Consider the following 21,330-nt stretch of genomic DNA (forward strand, 5'->3'; position numbering starts at 1 on the left):
TTAGTGGATGTGCAGGTAAAACTTTGATGGATGTGGAAGGCTCCTTTAGGGCCTTGGATGGAGGTGAGGGAGGAGGTGTGGGCACAGGTTTTACAGTTCCTGCGGTGGCAGGGGAAAGTGCCAGGATGGGAGGGTGGGTCGTAGGGGGGCGTGGACCTGACCAGGTAGTCACGGAGGGAACGGTCTTTGCGGAAGGCGGAATGGGGTGGGGAGGGAAATATATCCCTGGTGGTGGGGTCTTTTTGGAGGTGGCGGAAATGTCGGCGGATGATTTGGTTTATGCAGAGGTTTGTAGGGTGGAAGGTGAGCACCAGGGGCGTTCTGTCCTTGTTACGGCTGGAGGGGTGGAGTCCGAGGGCGGAGGTGCGGGATGTGGATGAGATGCGTTGGAGGGCATCTTTAACCACGTGGGAAGGGAAATTGCGGTCTCTAAAGAAGGAGGCCATCTGGTGTGTTCTGTGGTGGAACTGGTCCTCCTGGGAGCAGATACGGCGGAGGCGGAGGAATTGGGAATATGGGATGGCATTTTTGCAAGAGGTAGGGTGGGAAGAGGTGTAATCCAGGTAGCTGTGGGAGTCGGTGGGTTTGTAAAAAATGTCAGTGTCAAGTCGGTCGTCATTAATGGAGATGGAGAGGTCCAGGAAGGGGAGGGAGGTGTCAGAGATGGTCCAGCTAAATTTAAGGTCAGGGTGGAATGGTTCACCAACACATTCCACCCTGACCTTAAATTTAGCTGGACCATCTCTGACACCTCCATCCAAGGCCCTAAAGGAGCCTTCCACATCCAAAGTTTTACTTGCACATCCACTAATATCATTTATTGTATCCATTGCTCCCGTTGCGGTCTCCTCTACATCGGGGAGACTGGGCGCCTCCTAGCAGAGCGCTTTAGGGAACATCTCCGAGACACCCGTACCAATCAACCAAACCGCCCCGTGGCCCAACATTTCAACTCCCCCTCCCACTCTGCCGAGGACATGGAGGTCCTGGGCCTCCTTCACCCCCGCTCCCTCACCACCAGACGCATGGAGGAAGAAGGCGTCATCTTCTGCCTCGGAACACTTCAACCCCAGGGCATCAATGTGGACTTCAACAGTTTCCTCATTTCCCCTTCCCCACCTCATCCTAGCTTCAAACCTCCAGCTCAACACTGTCCCCTTGTCTTGTCCGGACTTGTCCGACCTGCCCAGCTCCTTTTCCACCTATCCACTCCACCCTCTCCTCCCTGACCTATCACCTTCATCCCCTCCCCCACTCATCTATTGTACTCTAAGCTACTCTCTCCCCACCCCCACCCTCCTCTAGCTTATCTCTCCACGCTTCAGGCTCTCTGCCTTTATTCCTGATGAAGGGCTTTTGCCCGAAACGTCGATTTTGCTGAAGCTCCTCGATGCTGCCTGAACTGCTGTGCTCTTCCAGCACCACTGATCCAGAATCTGGTTTCCAGCATCTGCAGTCATTGTTTTTACCAATATGTTAAGCCATTTTATTTAATATGTAATACTCATTATGTTGTGTTCCTTTAAGACTAAATTGCTAATTTTCTTGGAATCTGCCAAATACGAGGAAATGCAATAAAAGGAGAGATGCAAACACTTATCACCTTGAAAGCTCTGGCAAGAATGCCTGAGACAAAAGGCAACTAAGGAATGGGGAATGGTTATATGTTGATTCAGGCATTTTTGAGTGTGAATATGACTCGGGATGTATTATATGGGAAGAAATAGTCAGTGTGTTGGGAGTTCTGTGATGTGTCCCAACGAATATAACTCTGACTAACCTGGTCTCTGCCTGACTAACCTTTAACCTCTGAGTTAAGAAATCACACCACACCAGGTTATAGTGGTTATGGTTGTGTGATTTTTAACTTTGCACACTCCAGTCCAACACCAGCATCTCCAAATCATGATTAACCTCTGAGGTTCAGCAAGTTTGGGTGAGTTTTAATCAGCAGAAAAGAAACTACAGGTTGATTTGCAGGTGAAATGAGATGGGGAAAGCCAACACAATGCTTTAAATAATTTACAGTGAGTAAACATAAGGTTAAAAGATTTAGAATAGAGCTTTTTTGAACACAGAAATGGAATGCAGTGTTGGAGTGTGTGATTGACATGATCCCTGGCTCAATGTTTAAAGGTAGTTTCTAGATGAATGGCTGAAGAAAATGGGACTGAAGGGACAGAGCTAGCGTGTGGGGTTAGGGTTATTGTACGTGTAGAAACCAGAAACCAACACGCACTGGTTGGGCTGAATGGTCTGTTCCCATATTACAGTTTTTTTGAAGTTCAAGTAAACCCACTTGCCTTGCCTCATCCAAGAGTCAACCCAGAGGCATTAGGTCCAGGAGCTGGCCATTCGCTCCTGCAAGTCATTCTTGAAATTCATGGCGGGTCAGAATGTGGCCTCAACTCCTTTTTCCCACCTCCCCATTCACCATTTCACTCCCTTGTCAGTCAAGAATCTGCCTGACTCAGCCAAAGATGTGCAAGTTAGCCGGATTGGCCTTGCTGAATTGCCCATAATGTCTAGGAATGTGTAGGCTAGGCGGGTTAGCTATGGGAAATGCAGGATTACAGGAATAGGGTAAGAGGGTGGTTTTTGATCAGAGTGCTCTTCAGGGGGTTGGTTTGGACTCGATGGGCCGAAAGGCCTGCTTCTACATTGTAAGAATTGTATGATTCAATGACCGAGCCTCCACTGTGGTCTCGGAAAGCGAGTTTCACAGACTAATGACCGTCTGAGAGAAATTCTCTGGAATGTGATGTCTGTGCCTGTGTTTAATATAGTGAATCTCAGACAATGTTGATAACAGCATGTTAGACCATAAGACATAGGAGCAGAAATTAGGCCATTCAGTCCATCAAGTTTGCTCTGCCATTCAATCATGGCTAATAAGGTTATCAACCCCATTCTCCCGCTTTCTCCCCATAACCCTTGATCCCCTTGATACTCAAGAACCTATCTATCTCCGTCTTAAATATACTCAATGATCTGGCCTCCACAGCCTTCTGTGGCAATGAATTCCATAGATTCCCCACTCTCTGGCTGAAGAAGTTTCTCCTTATCTCCATTCTAAAGGGTCTCCCCTTTACTCTAAGACTGTGCCCTCGGGTCCTAGAATCTCCTACCAATGGAAACATCTTCCCAACATCTACTGTGTCCAGGCCATTCAGTATTTTGTATGTTTCAAATAGATTCCCCCCTCAATCTTCTAAACTCCATTGAGTAGAAACCCAGAATCCTCAAATATTCCTCACATGTTAAGGTATTCTTTCCTGGGATCATTCTGGTGAACCTCCTCTGAACATGCTCCGGGGCCAATTCATCCTTCCTGAGATATGGGGTCCAAAACTGCGCACAATACTCCAAATGTGGCCTGACCAGATCCTTATAGAGCCTCGGAGGTACAGCTCTGCTTTTATATTCAAGTCCTCTTGAAAGAAATGCCATCGATACATTTGCCTTCCAAACTACTGAGTCAACCTGCAAGTTTACCTTGAGAGAATCCTGGACTAGAACTCCCAAGTCTCTTTGCGCTTCAGATTTCTGAATTTTCTCGCCATTTAGAAAATAGTCCATGCCTCTATTCTTCCTACCTCACACTTTCCCACATTGTCCTCCATCTGCCACTTCTTAACCTGCCCAAATCCTTCTGCAGCCTCCCCGCCTCCTCAATACTACCTGCCCCTCCACCTATCTTTCTATTGTCTGCAAACTGAGCCAGAATGCCCTCAAATGTCCTACAAATCTGACCCAGTAACCCTCCCCGACAGTCCATGGAGATTTCCACATTCCTCCGACTTTCACCTCTAGTTTCCAGGTCCACCCTAGCTCCACACTTGGGTTTTGAGAAGATTTGTAGCTCAGGTTGAGGTTCAGGTTGTAAGTTTGCTTACTGAGCTGGAAGGTTTGTTTTCAGACATTTCATCACCATGTGAGGTAACATAATCAGTGAGCCTCTGGTGGTCCATCCTGCTTTCTATTTATGTGTCTTGGTCTGTTAAGGTGGGGGATATCATTTCTGGTTCCTTATCTCAGAGGTTAGTAAATGAGGTCCAAATTGATGTGTTTACTGATGGAGTTCTGGTTTGACTGCCAGGTTTCTAGAAATTCCTCTGCGTGTCTTTGTTTAGCCTGTCCTAGAAAGGATATGTTGTCCCAGTTGAAGTGGTGTTCTTCTTCATCTGTGTGTAAGGATACTAGTGATATTGGATCATGTCTTTTGGTGGCTGGTTGGTGTTTGTGTATCCTGGTGGCTAGTTTCCTCCCTGTCTGAACCATAAATGATATCACCCATCCACCCACAAATAGAAAGTGGGCTACACCACTCATGCCTCATCCGGAGGCTCATTGATGATGTTACCTGGTATGGGGATGAAACATCTGAAAACAAACCTTCCAGCTCAGCAAGCTAACTTACAACCTCCACACTCTGTGGCTGTCCAGGCACTAAAGAAGGAAATTTCCTCTCAAACCTCTCTGTCCATTTCTTATTTCAACACTACCTCCCCCACCCCCTCCCCCTCCCCCAAACAAAAAAAAACTACTTCTTGGACCAGGATTTTTGCCCCTGTGTTGTGGAGTATCGCCGCTGAAATGCTGGTTGCTATTTATCGACATCATCTTTGTTCAACCCATTAGGGATTGGTCTTGTATCGAGGGAGAATTGGACCTGACCGTTTCAGGTCCTCCTCCTGTCCTCAGTCTGATGGTGAAACAATCGGCATTTGGTGTCATTGAAAAATTTGGAAGGTTGCTTGGGATTAAAGTCACCTCTTTTTGTCTCCTTTGTTGATTTGGTGTCAAATTTTGGTTTGGTAAAACTTCTATAAAAATGCCTTGGAACGTTTTGCTAAGTCAAAGGTGCTATATAAAGGCATATTTCTGTTGTGGCAGTTAGAGGGAACAGTTAACAGGACTGGCGCTCCATAGTGCTGTTGTATTCTGTGTATTAAATAGAACGTCCTTTTTTCCTCTTTTTCAGTTGTCAAGTTGCTTTAATAGAATTTAAACCACGAACATTGTGGGGCAGCATGGTGGCACAGTGGTTAGCACCAGGGTCCCAGGTTCGATTCTAGCCTTGGGTGACTGTCTGTGTGGAGTTTGCACGTTCTCCCCGTGTCTGCGTGGGTTTCCACCGGGTGCTCCGGTTTCCTCCCACAGTCCAAAGATGTGCAGGTTAGGTGGATTGGCCATGCTAAACTGTCCATAGGGATAGGTGCATTAGTCAGAGGGAAGTGGGTCTGGGTGGGTTACTCTTCGAAGGGTCGGTGTGGACTGGTTGGGCCGAAGGGCCTGTTTCCACACTGTAGGGAATCTAATCTAAAAACAGTTAAAGCACAGAGGGAGACCTTTTGAGCTATCCCTCAGCAGGATCGACTCCATCACGCTGCTCCATTGCTTTGTAAATCCTTTTGATTCCTTGTTGATCCCTTTTCAAAATCACTTCCTCAGGAGGCAAAGGAAATTGGGCATGTCAGTAAAGACTCTTACCAATTTTTATAGATGCACCATAGAAAGCATCCTATTTGGTTGCACCGCAGCTTGGTTTGTCAACTGCTGTGTGCAGGAACATACAAAACTGCAGAGGGTTGTGAACACAGCCCAGTCCATCACACAAACCAATCTTGCATCCATTAGCTCCATCTACACCTCCCACTGCCTTGGGAAGACAGCCAACATCATCAAAGACCCCTCCCACCCTGGTTATAATCTCTCCCACCCTCTTCCATCAGGCAGAAGATACGAAAGCTTAAACACGCGTACTAACAGATTTAAGAACAGCTTATTCCCCGCTGTTTAGATTAGACTTCTGAATGGACCCATCACATTTTAAAATCTAATGTTGATCTCTCTCCCTCTCTCTCTGTGCACCTTCTCTACAGCTGTAACATTGTATTCCTCGCTCTGTTCCATTATCCTGATGCACGCTGTATGGTATAACCTGCCTCAAAACAAAACCTTTCACTGTACTGAGGTGCATGTGACAATAATAAATCAGATCAAATCAATGGATCTGCCTCTGCTGTATTCTCAAGCAGTGCATTCCTGATCAAGCTATTTGAGTTTGAACTATACAACACAAGAAAGCTTTGTGCCTCTTGTTGTTCCTTTTGCTGGTTAGTTTGAATCGGTCTCTGTGATTGATGTTTCTCCCAACAAGGGAACAGATTCTGCTAGCTGACTCTGACCAGATCCCCCTCCTGTCAAAAGCTCCCCTCCAAACCCTCTTTAAGGCGATCAGCACCAATTATTCCGGTCTCCATCCAGAGCAGAAATTCCTCGCCCCTGCTGCCAGCCTGGCCTTCGGATCATTCCGAAGGCGTGGTGCTCTGAATGGAACAGCAAACACCAACTCGAGACTGAACCAGTGTTTTATAAAATTGCCCCCATAAGACCGTTGCAGGGTCTGTCCTTTGATTTACAAAACCCAGGAGCCCGGTTATCACGGCTTCCCCAATCCGTCCTCCTGGTTTCAGTGATTTGTGCACGTGTAACCCCCAAGGTGTCTCTGTCACTGCCCCCCCCCCCCTTAAAAACTTTAACCTGTCGTTTTTTTATTGTCCCTCCTCGCTTCACACCTCTCTGTGTTAAATTACGTCTGTCACGTGTTTGCCCCTTCTGCCGTACTGTCCCTGTTCTCTTGAAGCCAAAGGCCAGACTCTCAGAATAAAGAGGGGGGGTCGCGCGTTTAAGACGGAGATGAGGAGGAATTTCTTCCACTCCCCCAGGTGAGTGAATCTGTGGTGTTCTTCGCCCCATAAGACTGTCAGGGGTGGGTCATTCAGTATGTTCAAGGCTGAGATGTTCACCTGTAACGGAGCTGTGGGTTATTGGGAGAGGGCAGGAATGTAGAGTTGACAATTATCTTTATAACCAACCTGTTCGGAGATGTTAGCAAACACCTCTGGAGTAGGTGGGGCTTGAACCCAGCCTTGGTCCAGGGATAGAGATGTCCAGCACGGAAACAGACCCTTCGGTCCAACCTGTCCATGCCGACCAGATACTCTAAATTAATCTGTCTTATTTGGCCCATGTCCTCTCTAAACCCTTCCTATTCATATACCCATCCAGATGTCTTTTAAATGGTGGAATTATACCAGCCTCCACCACTTCCTCTGGCAGCTCATTCCATACACACGCCACCCTCTGGATGTAATGAGTAGGGACGCTGCACTGTCTCACAAGAGGACCAGGTCAATTATGATCTCATCAAATGGTGGGGCAGACCCAGTGGGCTGAATGGCCTACTGCTGCTTCTAGGTTTTATGGTTTAAGAATGTCTTCCTCACAGAAGTTTTGCAAATTCATCGGTGGTAATACTGGACCAACCAGTATCTCCACTCTAGGCTTTCAGTGTGAGAAAAGCCCACTGTTCATTGCAGCTGTGTCTCTGTTCCCTCAGACAGTTTTATATCCAGGATGCTCATGGGGTTTATTAAAGTGCCTCCATCTTTACTACAGAATGGACCTGCTTCGGTCCCTAGTGACACACGAACCTCGACCTCTTGTCTAATTTGGTTGCTGGTGTAAGAAATGGATTCAAATCATATTTTATCAAGTTTCACTTTCACTATGGCAAGGCTGTTGCGTTGATTTTTAAAAAAAACTCGATTCTCTGCTTTCAGTATTTGAATTATCTCCATTGTGTCATTCTTTCCCATCCCGGAAATGCTCGTTCAGAATGGTTTCGTAGAAACATTGCGTTTATCTGAATATCGAAAATACGGGTTTGTGAGAATTTGCATAGCAGACTTTAAATCTTACACCATCTGGGGTTGGTTGCTCTGACGAGTGAATGGGGAGATGAGAAGGCTTTAAATAACTACTTTATCTGGTGTTAACAGTGCTGTCACTTATCAGTGACGAAACTATGAGGTGCACTACTCGAGGGTTAGCAAGTGTTTTAATTCACTCGTGAGAGATGGGCGTCGCGGGCTGGGCCAGCAATTATTGCCCGTCTCTAGTTGCCCCTTGAGAAGGTGGGGGTGAATTGCTGTCTTGTACTGCTACAGTTCATGTGATGTAGGTTGATCCACAATGCCCTTTGGGAAGGAATTCCAGAATTTTGGCTTAGTAACGGTGCAAGAACGGCGATATATTTCCAAGTCAGGATGGTGAGTGGCTTGGAGGGAAACTTGAAGGTAGTGGTTCTCCCATATATCAGCTGCCCTTGACTTTCCAGATGGAAGTGGTCATGGGTTTGGAAAGCTCTGTCTGAGGATCTTTGGGGAACTTCTGCGATGCATCCTGTAGATAGTACACACTGTTGCTACTGAGCGCCAGTGGTGGAGGGAATGATATTTGTGGATGTGGTGCCAATCAAGTGGGTTGCTTTGTCCTGGATGGTGTCGAGTTTCTTGAGTGTTGTTGGAGCTGCCCCCATCTTGGCAAGTGGAGAGTATTCTATCACACTCCTGACTTGTACCTTGTAGATGAGGCTTTGGAGAGTTAGGAGATGAGTTAGTTGCTGCTGTATTCCTAGCCTCTGACCTGTTGTAGCCAGTGTATTGATATGGTCAGTCCAGTGGAGTTTCTGATAAATGGTAACCCTAGATGTTGATAGTGGGTGGTTCAATGATGGTAAGGCATTGAATGTCAAGGAGTGATGGATAAATTATCTTTCACCGGAGAAGGTCATTGCCTGGAATTTGTGTGGCACTAATGTTACTTGCCACTTGTCAGCCCAAGCCTGGATAGTGTCCAGATCATGCTGCGTTTGAGCACAGACTGCTTCAGTATTTGAAGAATCACAAACATTGTGCAATCAATCAAATTTCCAGGAATCTCCTTCAGGCTCCCAGGAATTGAAGACTAGCCTGTGCAGTAATGTGAACCAGTATTCCATGTGGAGAAGCTTTCCTAGCAGCAGCTTTCTGGGATTTAAAGAAAGAAAACTGTTTCTAATTGGCAATCACTGTGGCTTCCGATGTTAAGTTGAAAGGAATGTGACATTCCTGGGTATCTAGTGCATCCATGCTGAACAGGGAACCGGGAAAAATCTAGAAGGCGCTAAAACAAGATTGTATCCCTTTTATTGTCTTGTAATAGTATTTGTAGTTGGAATGCAACGCATTCTTGTCTATAATAAAAGCAAGCTACTTGTAGATGTTGGAAATCTGAAATAAAAGCAGTAAGTGCTGCAGAGACTCAGCAGGTCTGGCAGCATCGGTGCAGAGAGAGAGACAGAAACAGCATTAATGTTCCAGTCCAATCTGACTCCTCTTTGGGTATCAGTATAGCTTGGAGAAAGTGAGGACTGCAGATGCTGGAGATCAGAGCTGAAAATGTGTTGCTGGAAAAGCGCAGCAGGTCCTGAAGAAGGGCTCATGCCCGAAACGTCGATTCTATCAGTACAGCTTGGCCTGGTCATAGATAACCTCCAGGATATTGATAGTGAGCGAATTAATGACAGTGCCATTGAATGTCAAGGGCTGATGATTGGGTTTTCTCTTATTTGAGATGGTCATTGCCTGGCAGTTATGTGGCATGAATGTTCCTCGATGTTTATCAACCCAAACCTGGATACCCGGTTTTTTGCTGCATTTGCTCATGGACTACTTCAGTATCCGAGGAGTTGCGAATGGTGCTGAGTAGTGTGCATTTGTCCAGTGAACATTTCCACTTCAGACCCTCATTGACGAAAGTGTTTGGTCCTCAGACACCACTCTGAGGAGCTCTTGATTGATCCTCTGATGGGTCACTACCCTCTTCCTCTGTGACAGACAGAGAGTCCCTCTGAATTCCCATTAATGATGATTTTACCAATGCCACACACATGATCAAGGGCAGTCACTCTCCCCTCACACCTGGTGCCCAGCTCTGTTGTGTGGGCCGGGGCTGTTGTGAGGTTAGGAGCTGAGTGCCCCTGGCGGAATCCAAGCTGGGCATCACTGAGCAGGGTATTGCTGTGTAAGTGTGGCTTGCTAGGACAGACAATTACATCTTCCTCCCAGTTTGTTGAATAGGGTGTGATTGGCTGGGTGGATTTGTGTTGCTTTTTGTCGACAGGACATTGCCGGGTAAATACCAGTGTTGTAACTGTACTGGAACACCTTGGCTGGGTCCCTGAGTAATTCTGATGCACAGGTCTTCAGTACTTTAGAACATAGAACAGTACACACAGTGCAGGCCCTTCGGCCCTTGATATTGTGCAGGCCTTTATTCTACTCTAAGATCAAACAAACTTACATACCCTACATTTTACTATCATCCTTGTGCCTATCCAAGAGTTGCTTAAATGTCCTAAATGTATCTGAATCTACTACACTTTGCATTATCCAGTGGCTCCAACTGCTTAATGTTGCCTGGAGTGAATCGAATTGGCTGAAGACTGGTGCCTGTGATGGTGGGGACCACTGGAGGAGGCCGAGATGGGTCATCCACCTGGGCCTTCTGGCTCAAGCTGATTGCAAATGCCTCAGCCTTGATTTAGCCTGAGCCCAGATCCTTGCCAACGCATGAGTCCCTATCACTGGGTGATATTGAGGAGAAGTCCTGGGCTGCAGGTGGAACGCTGCCCACTGTCGATGATTAACTAACACAAGCAAAATTATGTGGTTGGACTGGAGAAACCATGGCTGTTCCTTGGCGTGGAACGGTGGCACAGTGGTTAGCACTGCTGCCTCACAGCGCCTGAGACCCGGGTTCGATTCCCGCCTCAGGCGACTGACTGTGTGGAGTTTGCACATCCTCCCCGTGTCTGCGTGGGTTTCCTCCGGGTGCTCCGGTTTCCTCCCACACTCCAAAGATGTGCAGGTCAGGTGAATTGGCCATGCTAAATTGCCCATAGTGTTAGGTAAGGGGTACATGTAGGGGTATGGGTGGGTTGTGCTTCGGCGGGGCGGTGTGGACTTGTTGGGCCGAAGGGCCTGTTTCCACACTGTAAGTAATCTAATCAATTGTCATAGATGTGCAGGTCAGGTGAATTGGCCATGCTAAATTGCCCATAGTGTCCAGGGATGTCTAGGTGCATTAGTCAGGGGTAAATGTAGAGTAATAGGGTAGGGGAATGGGTCTGGGTGGGTTACTTTTCAGAGGGTGGGTGTGGACTTGCTGGGCCGAAGGGCCTGTTTCCACACTGTCGGGACTCTATGAAGGTGGAGCAGGGGATTTAATCGGGGTGCTGAAAATCCTGAGGAACTTGGGCAGAGGAGATCACAGGAAACTTTGTCAGATCGCTGGAGAACCAGGGGGGGGGGGGGGGGGATGATTACAGTGAATGAAAGTAAGATGATGCAGCGCATGGTGAGGATCTGAGGATCCGTGCTGCCTGTGTGTGTGCTGCAGGTGGAATCAGTTGTGGGAATTCGGTAGTTACCAAATGAGAGAAATTTTCAGGGCTGTGGTGAAAAGCTAGGGAGATGGACACAGATGAGGGGCCAGGCAGCGTCTTCCTATGTTGATTCTGTGACTGCAGAGCTTTCAACTTCCTGATCTGTTGGTTTGTTGGCTCTCTTGGCCCTTACTATTTCACTTGTCACGTTAACGTTTGCTACTTCCCCAGTTTGACATGAAAGTGGTCCTGTGTTGTAGCTTCTTTGAGAGAAAGTGAGGGCTGCAGATGCTGGAGATCAGAGCTGAAAATGTGTTGCTGGAAAAGCGCAGCAGGTCAGGCAGCATCCAAGGAACAGGCGAATCGACGTTTCGGGCATAAGCCCTTCTTCAGGAATGAGGAAAGTGTGTCCAGCAGGCTAAGATAAAAGGTAGGGAGGAGGGACTTGGGGGAGGGGCTTTGGAAATGCGATAGGTGGAGGGAGGTCAAGGTGAGGGTGATAGGTCGGAGTGGGGTGGGGGCGGAGAGGTCAGGAAGAAGATTGCAGGTTAGGAAGATGGCGCTGAGTTTGAGGGTTGGGACTGAGACAAGGTGGGGGGAGGGGAAATGAGGAAACTGGAGAAGTCTGAGTTCATCCCTTGTGGTTGGAGGGTTCCCAGGCAGAAGATGAGGCGCTCTTCCTCCAACCGTCGTGTTGCTATGGTCTGGCGATGGAGGAGTCCAAGGACCTGCATGTCCTTGGTGGAGTGGGAGGGGGAGTTGAAGTGATGAGCTACGGGGTAGTTGGGTTGGTTGGTCCGGGTGTCCCAGAGGTGTTCTCTGAAACATTCCACAAGTAGGCGGCCTGCCTTCCCAATATAGAGGAGGCCACATCGGGTGCAGCGGATGCAATAAATGATATGTGTGGAGGTGCAGGTGAATTTGTGGAGGATATGGAAGTGTCCCTTGGGGCCTTGGAGGGACGTAAGGGGGGAGATGTGGGCGCAAGTTTTGCATTTCTTGCGGTTGCGGGGAAGGTGCCGGGAGTGGAGGTTGGGTTGGTGGGGGGGGGTGTGGACCTGACGAGGGAGTCACGGAGGGAGTGGTCTTTTCGGAACGCTGTCCCTCCCCTCCCCTATCTGTCCTAGTATTTGCCCAGCTCTGTCACTTCCAGTGATCCTGGGCAGGCACTGGGATGGATATTGAGGGCACCCAGCACCCACCCACCTGGAGTTTGTGGCACTGTGGTAGTGTCCAAATCTCTGAGCTAGGTGGTCCATAGTCATACCCCACCTACTCCAGAGCTGTGTATTAATGTTTCTGGGTGTGTTAGTTAGAAAATTCTCCATCCTCCACAGTTGCTCCTGTCAGGGCTTCCTCCAAATGGAGCTCTGATCCATCGCCTGAGGTAGAGGGTGCTGGCTGCTGATTAATAAGTGTCACTCCATACCTGTGTTTGACTTGATGCTGTGCAGCTTCATGAATCCATATTGAGAATTCGTATTATTATGGCTAGGGGTTCGGTTAGCTCAATTGGCCGGATGGCTGGTTGGTGATGCAGAGGACTGCTAACAGTGTGGGTTCAATTCCTGCACCAACTGAGGTTACCCCAAAGGACTCTCTTTCTCAACCTCTCCCTGAGACGGGCTGACCCTTGGGTTAAAGCCGCACCCAGTTGTCTGTTTCTCTTTAACAAGGGAGCAGCCCTTTGGTCTGGTAGGTCTACGGTGACTCTCGCTTTTTATAGCTCAGTGCCACCTGACTCCATCTCCTTCACAATCCACAGCCCATTCGGCCCAACCAGTCCACACCTACCCTCCGAAGAGTAACCCACCCAGACCCATTCCCCAATATTTACCTCTGACTAATGCACCTAACACTATGCGCAATTTAGCACGGCCAATTCACCTGACCCTGCACATCTTTGGGTTGGATTGTGGAAGGAAACCGGAGCACCCGGAGGAATCCCACGCAGACACGGGGAGAATGTGCAAACCCCACACAGACAGTGGCCTGAGGCAGGAATCGAACCCAGGCCCCTGGCGCTGTGAGGCAGCAGTGCTAACACTGAGCCACCGTGCAAGTTAGGGTGATTTAGTCAGGCTGAATTGCCCATTAGTATTCAGGGATGTGTAGGTTAGGTGTATTAATCAAGGTAATAGGGTAGGGGAATGGTTCTGGGTGGGTTGCTCTTCAGAGGGTCGGTGTGGACTTGTTAAGCCGAAGGGCCTGTTTCCACACTGTAGAGAATCTATGAGGACAGACCAAGGGATAATAAAGGGAGAGTCCTGGACTTGGGCAGTACCTTTCAGTAGGTTTGTTGGGTATGGCTGCACTTGACCAGTCCGCGAGATGTATGCATGAGGTTCCAAGCACCAGTGAGGAGGGCACGTGCAGGGTGCCCTGCCATTGATGTCCCTGCCCAGTTCAGTGCCAGTTGCTACATTCAGTTTTATCCCTAACTGGCTGTTCGGTCATGCTTTTGTGTGACTGTGTGTGGAGTTTTTGTGTGTGTTGGGGGGGTGGGGGGGAAGAGGTGCGAGTGGGCAGGGCAACCGGCCTAGAGTCATCTACGGTCAAACCGAGGAAAGATATCACATTTGCTGTCCAGAAGTTTGGGGGGTGGAGGGGGGAGGTGCGTGGAGGTTGACAGGAAACAGTCTACTTCAGGTATTTCCTACCTAACCTGTTCAGGCATGTTTACACACTTGAACCTAATCCTCCTGGCTCAGAGGCATGGACATTACCACTGCGCCGTAAAGGCCCCCAACGGTCAACTTCGCCTGAGTCTCAATGGACCAGAGCAATCAGAGCAGGCAGCACGGTGACTCAGTGGTTAGCACTGCTGCCTCACAGCATCAGGGTCCCAGGTTCGATTCCAGCCTTGGGCGACTGACTGTGTGGACTTTGTACATTCTCTCCGTGTCTGTGTGTGTTCCCTCCGGGTGCTCCGGTTTCCTCCCAAAGATGTGCTGGTCAGGTGAATTGGCCATGCTAAATTGCCCATACTGTTAGGTGCATTAGTCAGAGGGAAATGGGTCTGGGTGGGTTATTCTTCAGAGGGTCGGTGTGGACTGGCTGGGCCGAAGGGCCTGTTTCCACACTGTAGGGAATCTAATCAAACTCCATGCTCAAAAAGCAGCTGAACCACCTAATCATTGCGGGTTTATTTTCCATACAGAGTTACGGAGAATTATGTGAGACAGTCTCTGTTTGTAAAGTTGGCCCAGTTCCCCTGCAGCAGTGACTGCAGACACGATCCATTAACAGTGCCATTGTGTAAGGCTGGTATTGCCAGATGAGGCTAGGTGTTAGACCCTGCTGTGGACAGTACCTCCGGCTACACTGGATCCTCATTGTCTCCCAACACCTTGTTCCCAATACAGAGAGGTTCTGGTTTGAAAGGAGGAGAACCCCGGTTTATACTGCACCTTCCAGCTCTCATCACAGCCAATGAGCTGCTGCCAGGTTGGAAGTTTGTGTAGACTGAGTGATATTTCATCCCCACCCGCACAGTGCTCTGCCCACATGACCACCAATGAAAGCAGCAACTTTATTTTCTTGGCTACAAGTCAGATGGGACGGATGGGTTCAGAGTGCTTCAGCCCCATAGGCAGATCAATCAGCAGGGTTTCTGAGCTGTCCGATACATAGTGGCCTTCAGTGTAGAGATGCAGGGCATGTTCCTTTTTCAAAATGACTGTCGAGAAATAAAGTTCTGCTACACAGCCTGAGAGTATCTATAAGAGAGGTGTGGTGTAGGAAGCTGATTTGTACAGGGTATGCCAAAGCAATGGAAACCGAGGGACTTTTCCCAGCTTGGGTCTGAGCCCAGTGTGAGTCTATAAATGGAGACGGATGTGGTTGTGCTGTTTGCTTTGACTTCTTGTGTCCTGGGGGATCAGGAGGTTTGCCAGCCTACTGAGTGACTAATATGAGAATTTATTAATGCAAGCCCACTCTCTGTCTGTCTGTCTCTCTCTCTCTCCTTTTCCAGTCACATAACAGTGAATCCTTTTCGGATGACCCAGTCATCTTTCTGTCAACAAAGCCAAAAGGATGCACAGACAGCCTTCCCCTTGAAAAGGCACAAACGAGGGAACCGGAAGAGATTCTGGCCAGGAGGAGAATGAGCTGGGGGGAGCGGTCTAAAAGACGTTCAACCGTGCAATCCAGAGAGAGGCCAGGTAAGGATCAGGATTAAATCCCGAAGGAAGAGAGGCTGAATTACACGATGTCTTCTCATGACATTCCAAAGCGCTTTACTGTGACTGAGGAAACAAAGTGTGGTTTCTGTTGTAATGTGATGTGCGCTGAAGGGACAGCCCATTTGTACACGACAGGCTGGGGCTTCTAGGCGAAAGTGGGCACTGCAGATCCTGGAGATCAGAGTCAAGATTAGAGTGGTGCTGGCAACACACAGCAGGTCAGGCAGCATCCAGGGAGCAGGAAAATCGACGTTTTGGGCATAAACCCTTCTTCAGGAATAAGGCAGGGAGTCTTCGGGGTGGAGAGATAAATGGGAGGGAGGTGGGGCTGGGGGGGAAGGTAGCTAAGAGTACAGTAGGTGGATGGAGGTGGGGATGAAGGTGATAAGTCAGAGAGGAGGGTGGAGCAGATAGGTGGGAAGGAAGATTGGCAGGTAGGACAGGTCATGAGGACGGTGCTGAGCTGGAAGGTTGGAATTGGGGTAAGGTAGGGGGAGGGGAGATGAGGAAACTGGTGAAGTCCACATTGATGCCCTGGGGTTGAAGTGTTCCGAGGAGGAAGATGAGGCGTTCTTCCTCCAGGCTTCGGTGGTGGGGCTTCTATCCCAGCGTTGCATGAGACTGAGGGGTGACCTTATAGAGGTCTACAAAATCACAAGAGACATAGATAAAATAGATAGCTGACAGCTTTTCCCCAGGCTAAGGGAGTCTCAAACTAGCGGATGTAGATTTAAGGTGAGGGGAAGAGAGACAGAAGGGTCCAGAGGGTCAATGTTTTCCCACTGAGGGTAGTGAGTCTCTGGAGGTAGTGGGCTTCCAGAGGTACTGGTGAAGGTGAGTACAATTTCATCATTTAGGAAACATTTGGACCGGTGCAAGGATGGGATAGGTATGGAGGGATATGGACCAAACACAAGCAAATGGGACTCGTTTAATTGTGAAACTGGGCAGCACGGACAAGCTAGGTGTCATGGACATTAAATTGACTCAACTTAAATGCTAGCAAGAGCAAAGAAAAAGCTTTATTGTAATCTCTGCAAGGGCCCAATACACTTGGCAAGATGCCGCTTGTAAGGGGCTGGACAACTTTCACCTATTTTTATACATTTTGCTTATCCTTATCGCACGCTCAAGGACAAGAGCTGGGAAACATTCTGGCTTCTTTCCACGTATGGAATTGTTTTTCTCATTCCTTTGCTGTTGATATGATTGCTTATGTTTTCCCTGCCTCTTGCTGAATTTGACTGTTTTGCAAGACTTGCAAAGCCATGCTGTCTGCTTGCAGAATCCAGCAAAGTCGGGCTAACTGCTTAAGATTTTAGCAAGGTGGTAGTTTTAGCAAAGTATTCTCTTTCAGATTTCACAGAAAATGTTCATTTTCCATTACATTGGGCCAAAGGGCCTGTTCCCATGCTGTCAGGGTCTGTGACTCTAAGCTGTCTCAAGTGACGATGTGATAATGACCAGCTTGGAATCATGGATGCTGAGAGATATGCTAAAAACTATGCTTAAAAGGCTAAACACGCAAGACAATCTGAGGGGTTTAAAATGGCAAAGAAAAATAAAGCCCTTTTCAAAAAGAAAAGACATGAGAAAAGAGAGTGATCAGAACTGAGAGACTTCAGAGATTTCCTCGAGAGGGCAAAGTAGTGTTGGGGGGAGGGCAGTCAAATGACGTTTGTGATGGAGTGTCTGCAGACTGAAGCCAAAGTTGGTACGTGAGGATGAAATAAGACAGATGAGTATGACATAAAGTGAAAGCAGATGATCGGGTGGGGCGGAGATGCAAGTGTCAGGACTAATCAGCTGATCAGGCGGGGATTTTGCTGACAGTATAATGTTATGAAATGGAGGTCGACGCCCCTTTGATAATTAAAATTGAAACTCCCAGAGGAGCTCCCTTCATCTCATAATCTGATAAAGAGATGTGACAAGCAATATAACCTACCTCTTATCAACCCTCCCCACCCCCCACAATGTTATAAAGGTGTGGTTAAATGAAATGGAATCCTTTCACTCACTCTATAATTAACAAGTAACAATTTATTTATCTTACTCCAGCAGTGGACAAAATAACAGAGCCACTAACAAACCGAGAAATTTCCCCCCAACTGATAACCATTCCCTAACTGAATTAAATTCTACTGGTGTGCTGTTCCAGTAAACACAGGCCGCACTTATGTAAACAAAACAATAAAAAATTTCAGAACTTAGTTGCTCAGAATTCACACCGAATGTGTTTTCCAGAATGTTCCTCACCCTCTCTTTCAGAAATGCTTTTCTCCATCTTGTGACAGGAATGTTCTCTCTGTGAATTCTGCTGTAAGGGATGTTTCCTCTGTAATTCCTTTTGTCTGACACTAAATATATCATGATGTTGCGTTTTTCTTCTCTTCAGTTGGCAGTTGTTTCTCTTCAATTTTCTAAAATGTGCTCATCTTTATACCCTTGATGACCAATTAATTTCGTCATAATTGAATTGGTTCAAGGTTGTCCATACCATCAGATTTAAATTTGATAGATTTTTAGTATCTAAGGGCTTGGTTTAAATTGATTGGCTAAATTTGAAAAGACTTGTTGTCTTGGTTAAAATGCTGCTTGCCTGTTGGATACCAAATGTTTCAATTTGGGTGTTCTCTGAACCTGCACTTTAAGCTGCTGTTCATTTTTCTGTCAAACATAGAAAAAAACACCATCTTTTAAAGGGACCACACACTCTCCCACCATTTTACAATTTTACACACCAACCTCGTAAGAAGAAATATTGACCAGGATGCTGAAGGGGATAATTCCCCTGTTCTACAGAATAATATCATGCATCTTTAACTTGCCAGCCCAAGGTGGCAGATTAGGCTACTTTTTTTTCTGATCTAGAAGTCGGCACCTCAGGTGAGGGTAGCACTCCCTTAGTAAAGCACTCACAATCGTGATGTGGCAATGCCAGTATGGCACTGGGTCGACAAGGTCAGAAGTCACATGACACCAGGTTATAGTCCACCAGGTTTATATGAAATCACGGGCTTTTGGAGCATTGCCCCTTCGTCAGGCGAAGTCCAATTCACCCGACGAAGGGGGGAGTGCTCCAAAGGCTGGACTATAATCTGGTGTCATGTGATTTCTGACCTTACTCTGGCAATGCCAGCCTTCCTTAATGAGCTGAAGGTCTATGGAGTGGGGACTTGGACACTGACTTTTCTGATTTGTATGACCCTAACCAACATGAGATGAGCCTTACTGTACACTTACTATTGTATTAAGTCCTCCCCGCACATTGTTTCATTGTGGGGGAAGGGGTATGCAATCTCATTGAATGCAGCAGAAATTTGTTTTTACTTCATTTCCTGTGTGAATCTGATTGGCCCCATTTAGTAACTGCCTTCACCCTGCCCTAGCGCCCCTGACTTACAGTCTGTTCTCCCTGTGCCCCTCTCACTAAACATCCCACTGCCTCACTCACTCACCACCTTCCCTTTCATGGACTTACGTTCCTGTTCAAGATCTAGATCCAATCCGATGCTGGCGCTGTGGAATTGTGGGTCCCAAAGTGTGGAAGTGTTCAGAGTCCAGGGAGTGGGCGTGATGGAGAGGATCGGGGAGTAGGAGTGCTGGCAAGCAGTAGGTACTCCAAGAAGGGAGTTACATTTTCCTTTTATATTCTTAAATTTAAAATATAAATTATTCTATTTACCAGTGTAAAATGTTATTAATGAAAAATATTTCAGCTGGGCTGGTGTTGCGTTTTTTTTTTAATCTGACGAGAGCCTAACTATAACTTTAACACTGATCCCTATGGGAACCGATGTTTCACTCGAGATTGTGATTCTCAGGAATGCAACCACAGCTTTGAGTGAGGACTTTGAAGCTGTAACCAGGATTTCTGCCAAACTGCCGTCAAAATTCCAAGCAGAAATCCTAACAAAGTTCTGAGTCCTTTATTTTTATTCATTCACGGGATGTGAGCATCATCTTCAAGACCCATCCCTAACTACTTAGAGGACATTTTAAGAGACAACCACATTGCTGTGGGTCTGGAGTCACATGTCGGTCAGACTGGGTAAGAATGGCAGTTTCCTTCCCTTAAGGACATTTGTGAACCAGATGGATTTTTCCAACAATTGACGATGGTTTCATGGTCATCATTAGATTCTTAATTCCAGATTTTTCTTTAGTTGAATTCAAATTCTACCATTTGCCGTGGTGGGATTTGAACTCAGGTCCCCAGAACGTATCTTCCACCCTTCACCGTCACCAGGGCAGAGAAGATTTACCAGGATGTTGCCTGGAATGGAGAATAGGTCGTACGAGGATAGGTTGAGAGTGCTAGGCCTTTTCTCATTGGAACGGCGAAGGAGGAGGGTTGACTTGATAGAGGTTTATAAGATGATCAGAGGAATAGATAGAATAGACAGTCAGAAACTTTTTCCCCGGGTACAACAGTGTGTTACAAGGGGGCATAAATTTAAGGTGAAGGGTGGCAGGTATAGGGGGGATGTCAGGGGTAGGTTCTTTACCCAGAGAGTGGTGGGGGCATGGAATGCGTTGTCTGTGGGAGTGGCAGAGTCAGAATCATTGGTGACCTTTAAGCAGCAATTGGATAGGTACATGGATGGGTGCTTAAGCTAGGACAAATGTTCGGCACAGCATCGTGGGCCGAAGGGCCTGTTCTGTGCTATATTGTTCTATGTTCTATATCAGCGTCTCTGGTTTAACAGTCCAGTGATAATACCACTGGGCCATCATCTCTCTGATTTTATTCAGGGGTGACATGGTGGCTCAGTGGTTAGCACTGCTACCTCACAGCGCCAGGGACCCGGGTTCAATTCCAGCCTCGGGTGACTGTCTGTGTGGAGTTTGCACATTCTCCCCGTGTCTGTGTGGGTTTCTTCCGGGTGCTCCGGTTTCCTCCCACAGTCCAAAGATGTGCAGGCCAGGTGAACTGACCATGCTAAATAATCCATAATGTTAGCTACATTAGTCAGAGGGAAATGGGACAGGGTGGGTTACTCTTTGGAGTGTCAGTGTGGACTTGTTGGGCTAAATGGCCGTTCCACACTGGAGGGAATCTAATCTAATACAAGCATTAACTGATTCACCGTAGTGAGGGTAAAATCAGTCAGTGAGTAGAAATGTGGCCTGCACCACCTAAAAGGGTCACCTCCGCATTCCTATGTCACCGAAATCTCCCAGCTGCAGGACATATGGTACAGAGACTGGTGTTCCATGTTCCACACCCATCCGCCAACATGCACTCCCATCTCTTCACTGGCATGGCAGGGGAAGACTGAAATCTGAGAGGTGCAAGACATATTTTCCACAGTGAACTTCAGGAAGTTACTGTTGTTTGGTGTAGGATGTGAGTCAGCGGTAGCACACTTGTGTCCGAATCAGCAGGTCAGGAGTTCAGGATTCAGCCTCCACTCAAGCATGTAAGCCTCAGCGGATCATCTCACGCAGTACAGAAAGCTGTTTCTAAAATGCCTGGGCTGTCCTTCTGTGAGAGAGCCCTGTCTTTGAGGTAGCATGCATTTGCACCATTTGAAAACATTGAATTGGATTGAGGGTAGCAGAAACAGTAATGATCCCAAGCTAGAGGAAAAAAGACTCTTGAGGAGAGAGAAACCTGCAGCCCAGAGAGAGGATAGATAAAGTGTAAACTCATTGTAAACATATCATTTTACTTTTGGCTGCATTGGACCAGAGGTGAACAAAATTTACAATGTTATAGAGTTATTTAGCATGGAAGCAGACCCTGCTGTCCAATCAGTCCTTGCCAACCATAATCCCAAACCAAACTAGTCGCATCTTGCTGCATTTGGCCCATATCCCTCCCAACCTTTCCTATGTATATACTCATCTAAATGTCTTTTA

General features: G+C 47.4%; 1 protein-coding gene across 2 annotated transcripts in view; it reads left to right on the forward strand.

Annotated features, from left to right (window-relative positions):
* The window catches only part of malt3 (MALT paracaspase 3), a 138,269-nt gene that overhangs the window by 9,249 nt on the left and 107,690 nt on the right, over nt 1-21,330 (forward strand). For both annotated transcript variants that reach the window (XM_087982224.1, XM_087982223.1), the window contains one exon: nt 15,252-15,441. In XM_087982224.1, the coding sequence (XP_087838350.1) occupies nt 15,384-15,441 (58 nt within the window). In that variant the 5' untranslated portion in view covers nt 15,252-15,383. Of the gene's footprint in view, nt 1-15,251; nt 15,442-21,330 lie in introns of those variants that run through there.

The sequence above is a fragment of the Chiloscyllium plagiosum genome, unplaced genomic scaffold (assembly GCF_037043375.1).
Source record: "Chiloscyllium plagiosum isolate Xiang-an unplaced genomic scaffold, Cpla_swu_hap1 HiC_scaffold_42, whole genome shotgun sequence".
In the NCBI taxonomy this organism is placed as follows: Eukaryota; Metazoa; Chordata; class Chondrichthyes; order Orectolobiformes; family Hemiscylliidae; genus Chiloscyllium; species Chiloscyllium plagiosum.